Genomic DNA, 8,110 nt, shown 5'->3' with positions numbered 1-8,110 from the left:
ATGCTTTGCGGGTCTTCTGGATTCATTAACTGACACTTTGAGTCTAGAATATTGAAACTTTTCACAAATTGAGATTTTCCACACGCTGAAAGCCATAATCATCACAATTATAACAAATAAAGTATTTGGTTTAGCGTAATGAGTCCGTCTCGTTAAACCAGAAGGTTGCTGAAGTGTCTTTTATCGAGTTGTTCTAAAACAAAAAGAAGAACTAGTTGGGAAAGAAAGCCTTTTTGTTGTGTCAATTTTATGAATTTAATATGCAAAAACATGTTTATGTGCCTTATTAGGGATTTTGCTGCAAGCATGCAGCTACAGATTTATAGACAAAAGCCATTTTTACTTGTCTGATGGATGCAAACCAACTCTACTCTCATCACAAACTCAAAATATTGTCCTATACAGAAGGTTGTGAGCAAAAGGACATGGGTGTCCCTCTGATTTTCCACTGACGAGTGGGAAATCCATCTGATGAGAGCCTCCTAAACAGTTCTCTCCTGCTGCTGTCGTCGTAGAGAGCAACCTCCTCCAAGTGCTCTTGGATGTAGCCAAAGGCTGCAGAACGCAGCCTGGGAAGGAAGGTGGTAAAGGTGAGCCTCCAGATGTCGATGCAGTTGTCTGGGGACAGCTGCGTTATCAGGAAGTTGCTGCAGGCTTCGATTAGCTCCACATAGTTCATGAATTCAACCGCTTCCAAAAGTTCTTGCACATTGCTCTCTGTGATGGCGAGTGAGCAAGTGTAGATGTAGTCAATGATGACCCGCATTATCTCAGCTGACAAGAAGGACAGCTCATAAACCCGCTGTTCTGGGGGGGAGCGTGTGAAGAGTGATCTGGAAAAAGACACATGGATGAATTAGTTTTATTGTGTGACAGTAAATGTTCTCACTTTCATCTCTTTTGATGATCCCCTGGAAACAGATGCCACTTTTTATCTCGTCTGTTATTTACAGTGCTGTGGAAAAGGGCAAGAAGAAGATGAAATGATCTTTTATTTAACGCCTCTCGGGATAAAAATCACAAGGTGCTTCACAAAAACAAAATTAAAAATGATTTAAAAATATTTTTAAAAAAAAGTAGTTGGTAGAAACAGCAGCATGAATAGAGCTCCGGACCCCACGTGACTCTCAGTTAGTTTTGGCAGGAAAATAAGGTAAACAAACACGGATGTAACCATGAACGTGAACGGGATCCGCTTGGATTTTACTTCGTCGGAGTTTACTTCACACTTTAAAACCGAAGAAATCGTTTTATATAGTCAGAAATTAAATAGACTAAACATCTCCGACCACCGTGCCCCTGGGATACTTTTTAAAAACGCCAGAAGCTGTCGGAGTGGACTTCTTACTGGACCTGGCCGGGGAACTTCTTGGGATTTACCCGGAGGAGCTGGCTCCGGCGGTTGGGGAGAGGGAAGTCAGGGCCTCTCGACGGTACTGGCCCCGCAACCCGACTCCGGATAAGCGGATGAAAATGGATGGATGGATGGACAAATAACAGATTTACACGTAAGTAGTTTAAATAGAGTGCTGTGAATGTATAAACTGAACTCCAAGAGAAATCACTAGTTTGATTTTTTTTTTTCCGTGAATAAAATAAATATGTCAGGCAGGAGCGTCTCAGGATCTGTCTGAGAGCTGTCTCGGTGAGACAGATAATAGCAATCCAAAGTGCTTTTTATGTGTGATCTGACAATTGATCAACCATTGCTTAAAAATTAAATACAGCTTAGCCGGTTAATTGCTTTGATCATAAAGCACGTAAACGGCAGCACGCAGAAATCCCGAGGCAACGTTTTACGTGATGTTTACTTGTTGCTATGAGTAATAAGACAGAAAAAGCCACGCCTAAATAAGTTTAGGAAGCCCACTAAGAACTGTAATAAAAGCATTTAAAATAAATACCATACACAGTTGAGGAAACGTTGGTTTAAGTACCTGATATGAAGCGGTCGCTGCATAAGCGAAAACCTTTACTCTCGGGATCCCACAGTTTCATTTTAGCCCGGTCACTAGCGTGTTTTATTACAATGATCCAATGTTTGCGGCGCTCCGGATCTTGGGGAATCCCGTAGATGGCTCATTCCTTATGTCGTCCGTGTCTGTTCTGCATCCTGGGGCACAACGGGAATCTACCATATTTCCCGTTTGATTGAGTTTTCTGACAATAACAAATAGCCCAGCTGCCGGCTTCTGCCTGCCTAATGGCGCCATTTCGATTTGAACTGTTGCATGCCGGGAAACGTGACGTAAACTCCCAGAGCTCTATAGAAGACCGTGATGAAGAAGACGATGAACAGGAAGTCGCACCAAAGCCAGCCTGAAAGGTTTTCAGATGAACAAGAGAGCTGACATGAGAATCCAGGGTGAGAGCTGGGTCAAAGGTCACACCAAGATTCCTGTCAGAGGGTTTGGTGTGAGAAGAAAGTTGACCAAGAGAGTCGCTGACTTTGGGAACCAGCTTGACTGGGGCACAGATGAGAATCTCAGTCTTATCTTCATTCAGCTGTAGAAAGTTCCCAGCCATCCAGGTTTTGATCTCATGGGGCTTAAATGAGATGTTAAGTTGGATGTCATCTACATAAAGATGGTAGGAGATTCCTTTAAAGGAGCTCAGGATGTGTGGAACAGGAATCAGATAGAGGAAGAAGAGTAGGGGCCCCAGCACAGAACCTTGTGGGACACCATGGGTGAGGGAGGTGGAGGACTGAAACTTGGAGATGGCCACTGAGAACGAATCCTCAGACAGATAAGAGGAGAACCACTCCAGAGCAGTTCCTGATAGGCCTACCCAGTCTCTCAACCTATCCAGTAAGAGGTGATGGTCAACAGTGTCAAAGACTGCAGTCATGTCCAGCAGAAACAGAATCTTATCTTCATTCAGCTGTAGAAAGTTCTCAGCCATCCAGGTTTTGATGGAGTCTAAGCAGGTGTGTAACAGCTGCAGCTTAGACATCTCATGGGGCTTAAAGGAGATGTACAGTTGGATGTCATCTGCATAAACATGGTAGATTTCTTTAACGAAGCTCAGGATGTGCTGAAGATTAAGCAGATAGAGGAGGAAGAGTAGGGGCCCCAGCACAGAGCCTTGTGGGACACCATGGGTGAGGGAGGTGGAGGGGGTGACTTGCTTTTGTTAATTATTCTTCTTTCAGCATATTTACTGGATAAACTTTATTAAAATGGCAGTGTGATTCAGTCTTCCCCTTTAATTGTTTTATGACTTATGATTCTATCATTCAAACTCTTAAATAAAACAAAATATATTTCTTCTCCCTCTAATTCATCTGAGGACCAACTCACCGGAAGTAAGGAATACAGTTGAGGCAAACCTTGTGGACTTTAATCTCCAAATCCTGGACTTTGATGACCGCATCCATGAAGTCTTCATTCAAGTTGAGATCAAACACGGACTTAATCCTGAGGCTGTGTTCAGTCATCTTGATGTCTTGAAAATATCTCTGATCGTGGTTTCTGGTCTGGGAGGCGAGTGGGAGCAGATGTTTGGTTACATCACACATGCAGAATGGAAACTGCATTTCTACGACCAATAACACAGAAATTTGCTTTGACTTTTAAAATTATGTTTCCACAAATTAGTATTATGAAGTCCAAATTAACATTCCACAGCACTGATTAAACAGCATTATTCAACGTCTCTGTTTATTTGTGTGTGAAGTGTGTTTCTAGTTCAGGTTGATGGAAGTTGACATTTCGAAACATCAGAAGAACTTACCTTTGCCAGGTTATTCATTTATGATCCTGTTCTTCCAAGGGAGCAGTGCACGCTGGGTAAATGCTAGAAGAATGTAGCTAGGTAACAGAAAATAATTTTTTAGTTCTTTAGATTTGTTTTTGTTTTGTTTCCTTTCACCTTTGACTTAGTTCATCTGAAAATAATGCATGAGACCAAATTTCCCTTTTAGATTATCTAAAAGCATCACGCCAGTGACAGTTGGTCTTATTTTTGTTCTTCAGTGAACCAGTGATCAGCAATGGCAGTACGGCTTAAGAATAAAATAAATTGTGTACTTGCTTCCTTAGAAATATTTGAAAAAATAAGTGTTAAACTCTGCATTCTGGTGCTTTTAGACTGCAATTTTGGCCACTTTTTACCCTGATCAAAAAAAAAAAGAATGTTGGTGAACAGGGCTATAAAAGTTATTTTCTTGTCTATCTGGGCTTTGCCTTACGCCCTGAGTCACACATATGTTGTACTTCAATTTAAATTATACTTATGTGTCTTTCAACTGTCTGTCACATAATATGAGATTTATTAGCTTGTAAAAATTAATTATTAAATCAGTATTTCTTTAACTTCTTATTCATGTTCACTGTTTTCATATTAGAGAGCAAGAGCAGATGAAGTTAAGCAGGAAACAGCTGACAGTGAGACAGGGAGAGCCAGACCTGCTGAGTTACAGGTAGGTACTTCAGTGAAGCAAGGTGATTTTAGATAGCTGAGAAAATGAGAAAATAGTATGCTAAATGTTTTCAAAAGCTACCTTTTCACCACTTGGTAGATTTTGTCTTTGAAAGTCAATTGGCATTAATATAACCGAGTAAATGTGAACATACAGTAATGCTCACCATACAGTTACTGCGGATGGATTCATGATAACTCCTGCACTCATCTGTGTTAGATCACAGAGCGTAGACAAATACTCATATTTAACCAAAAAAGGAAAAATAGGGGTTCCTGCTTGTAGCAACTGCAGTCTCTTTGCCTTGTGTGACATTGTTACTGTTTTCCTTTTTAGGATGTTCAGAGCAGGGACAGACAGCCGAGAGCTACTGAAGTCAAGGGACAGTGGACAGAGCCATATCAGCCACACCCAAAATTCATTGACACTCAGGTTTTGTCTAAAAGAACTCTCTCTTTCCAAGAGCAGTGGTACAAGGACTTCCCCTGGCTACATTATGATGCAGTGCAAAAGGCGTTTTGTGTTTTTATTGCATGAGAACTTACCTGGACAAACTTACACCATTTGCTGTAAAATCAGAACCTACCTTCATCACTTCTGGATTCAAAAATTAGAAAAAAGCAATAGAGAAATTTAAAGCACACGAAGGTAGTCATACACACCGTCATGCTGTCTCTGTCACTGCGCAAGAAAATCACCCTATGAATACACAGTTGTCCAGTGTTTTGGCAAATCAACAGGCAGACAACAGGCATTGTCTAGAGAAAATTGTAAGTTCTATCAAATATTTGGCACGACAGGGACAGGCCTTGAGAGGACATGATGATGAAAACAGTAATTTTTTTCAACTCCTAAAAGATAAGGCAGAGGATGATGTCCTTTTAGCCAAATGGTTGCAGAGGTCCCAGAAAGAGTACATCAGTCCACAGATCCAGAATGAAATTCTGTCAACAATGAGCAACAACATTGTTCGTGGAATAGCCGATATAATAAGAGCTCAACCAGTTCTTCAGTATGCAGTTATTATGGATGGAACACAAGAAATTTCCGGGCAAGAGCAAGAAAGTATTTGCCTTCGTTATGTTGACAAAGACCTAAAACCACATGAAGAATTCCTTGGTTTGTATTGTGTCCCAGAAACAACAGGAAAAATCCTTGCTGAAGTAATTCAAGATGTGCTGCTGAGACTAAACTTACCTAAGCAGGGTTTACGAGGTCAAACTCATGATGGGGCTGCTAACATGGCTGGGAAGCACGCTGGCGCAGGCTCGAATAAAACAAGAGCAGCCGCTAGCACTGTACATTCATTGTGGAGCCCACTGTACTAATTTAATAACACAGAAAGTTTGCTCAGCCTCAGTTCTGGTCAGAGACTCATTGGATTGGGTCAACCAGCTTGGAGTCCTTTTGTCTCATTCAGGGAAGTTTAAGGCAATCCATGCAGCAATAGCACATGCAGAGAATCCGTCATTCACTGCAATAAAACCTCTGTGTCTGACCAGATGGACGGTACGGGGCAAAGCCTTCACAGCTGTTTTGTCACAGTATGGGTCAGTGCTGGCTAGCTTCTCTCTCCCTCTCTATCTCTCTCTCTCACACACACACCTTAATCAACATTGTTTTGTTTAACTTTGTGTGGGAAAATGCCAAGAACGTTAAGAAAAAATCAGTTTAATCAAATTCAAATTTAAAATATACATAAAGTTGTGTCTGGTTCTAGTATTTCATATTTCCTAGTTCCTACTGCATGAGTTCAGATGTATTAATCCATGCACTTAAATATTAATGTTCTGATTTGACTGAAAAACTTGTTCTGTAATAGTTCCTTTACTATTGTAATCAAAAATATTTCATCTCAGTTCTGAGGCTGCTCTGTAAATAGTTTTCAAATAAACAATACACATAGCAACTTCTGATCAATCCATATCAATTTAGGACTTAAAATAATATATTGATGTAAACCACACCCACTTCCAGTTAAACCACGCCCACTTCCGGGGTATGCCACGCCCACTCCAAGTACAGATACAGATAATTTAGATGGTTGAACAGATACAGATAGTGGTGTACTCGCTCATCCCTATTTAGTACATTTGTTGACATAAGTAGGACGCCATGTTTGCACTCTGGGGGCGATGACGTATATTGGTTGCTCTTGGGAGAACAGCAATTGACGCTGGTGTTTGTTTATGCTCTAACCATATTAATTATTAAGTAAAATGCTGCATTGTGCTGCTTTTGGATGTAAGTTCCAGTCAGAGGGCAACAAGGGGAGTGATGTGAGTTTACAGCTATCCCACTGGCAACAAGAGGAGAAAGCAGTGGGAAGATGCCTGTGGATGGACACAACTTCCCAAAGATCCGCGGCTGTGTTCCCAACATTTTACTCCTGATGCGTTTGAGGTTTATAGTCAACCACGACTACTTAAAGAGCTCACCCGAGTGGCTGGGTATAAGAGAAGGCAGAAACTAAATGCTTTAGCGACCATTTTCCCACACAAGGAGCCTAAACGCCCTTGGAGGGACGAGAGACGCTGGACGCTGTCCTGAGCCGACAACCCGCTCCTGCAGCTGCCGCTTCTGTCACGTTCAGCCAACCATCGGACACGCCACTCGTCACGGATGAAGCTGAACATTCACCTCTCCCGTCAGTAAAACAAGCAGTAAGTGTAGCAACACAGTGTTGTCCACATATATAATATCTGCAACAAAGACTAAAGTAGTTTCACTGAATATCCTAATCATCTATGAAGCATACTACAGCTCTGGATGCTAAAATTCTCCTAAATCATTCATCATTGAATAAGTCTGATCACACGATAGCTTACACATAACTTCTGCTGAGACAAATGTGAGCTCTCTCCCTCTCAGTTACCATGGAGACGCATTTGCCGCACACACGCCACCGGTTCTGTCCTGCTCTTGCTTCATCCCGCCCTTCTTGCGCTTAGCTGCGTGTGACTGATGCAGAGTTCGTTCTATTTCGTCTAGTCTTAGCCCTTAAGCGAGCTGCTATTGGAAGGGTGATCTCAGCATCAGCCAATCATGAAGAGCTTAAATGTACGCCCACCACGTGGGCACCCCTTGTGGGTTATATAAGTGGAGCGACTCCACTGTTCGCCTCCGTTTTCTCTTCACGCCAAGCTTAAGAGCTTCTTTTAAGAGCAATTATACAAGAAAATCTACTCACCGACCATGTCCAGCGACGCCAGGACCTGCCCGGCCTGCCAGATGGGCTCCATCTCCAGCGGCGACCTGCACGCCAAGTGTGAGGTCTGTCTCGGGGCTCACCACGCTGGCCTGGCCTTGACCCCCAGGCCTCGTGCCCGTTTTGTACCGCTCTGCCCGTGGCTGAAAAGGTCCGCCGGGTCGAGTACTTCACCCCCTCCACTGACGAGGAAATTCCGGTGGCTGGCACATACTCGCTGGACAAGGCGTTACGGTTCTTCAACGTCGGCCAGGAGCCGGCTGGCTCCTACCGATTGGACGATGTCATCGACAGCGAGGAGTACGACGAAGCTGGCTTCCATAGCCCTTTTTCCCGACAGTACAACACGGAGGTCGACGAGCCTCGTGAGGAGCACGACGAGGCTGGCTGCCGCAGCCATTATTCCCTCCTGTACAACACGGAGGTCGACGAGCCTCGTGAGGAGCACGACGAGGCTGGCTGCCATAGCCCTTTTTCCC

At 43.1% G+C, this 8,110-nt stretch overlaps 1 protein-coding gene across 2 annotated transcripts; it reads right to left on the bottom strand.

The window, feature by feature from the left end:
- Positions 1 to 303: 303 nt before the first annotated feature.
- On the bottom strand, positions 304 to 7,339 carry LOC107385152 (kelch-like protein 10). 2 transcript variants are annotated; one of them, XM_070548990.1, is made up of 3 exons: positions 7,252 to 7,339; positions 3,303 to 3,478; positions 304 to 833 (listed from the first exon to the last, which is right to left on the bottom strand). In XM_070548990.1, exons 2-3 carry the CDS (start codon positions 3,437 to 3,439, stop codon positions 398 to 400), a joined length of 573 nt encoding a protein of 190 aa, XP_070405091.1. In that variant the 5' UTR covers positions 3,440 to 3,478; positions 7,252 to 7,339; the 3' UTR covers positions 304 to 397. The 2 variants fall into 2 exon arrangements, with proteins under 2 accessions (XP_070405091.1, XP_015814325.3); XM_015958839.3 differs by lacking the exon at positions 7,252 to 7,339 and having other exon boundaries at positions 3,303 to 3,727.
- Between the last annotated feature and the right edge of the window lie 771 nt (positions 7,340 to 8,110).

The sequence above is a fragment of the Nothobranchius furzeri genome, chromosome 1 (genome assembly GCF_043380555.1).
Source record: "Nothobranchius furzeri strain GRZ-AD chromosome 1, NfurGRZ-RIMD1, whole genome shotgun sequence".
Lineage (NCBI taxonomy): Eukaryota > Metazoa > Chordata > Actinopteri > Cyprinodontiformes > Nothobranchiidae > Nothobranchius > Nothobranchius furzeri.
The sequence above is the reverse complement of the archived record's forward strand: the minus strand, read 5'-3'. Positions and strand labels throughout refer to the sequence as shown.

What these genes read in the sequence shown, in the direction of transcription:
- LOC107385152 (XM_015958839.3), bottom strand. Translation starts at nt 3,538, where the DNA reads ATGCAGTTTCCATTCTGCATGTGTGATGTAACCAAACATCTGCTCCCA. An exon ending in AACTGTATTCCTTACTTCCG is followed by an intron (nt 834 to 3,302) that starts GTGAGTTGGTCC and finishes GTCTTTTTCCAG; the next exon opens with ATCACTCTTCACACGCTCCC.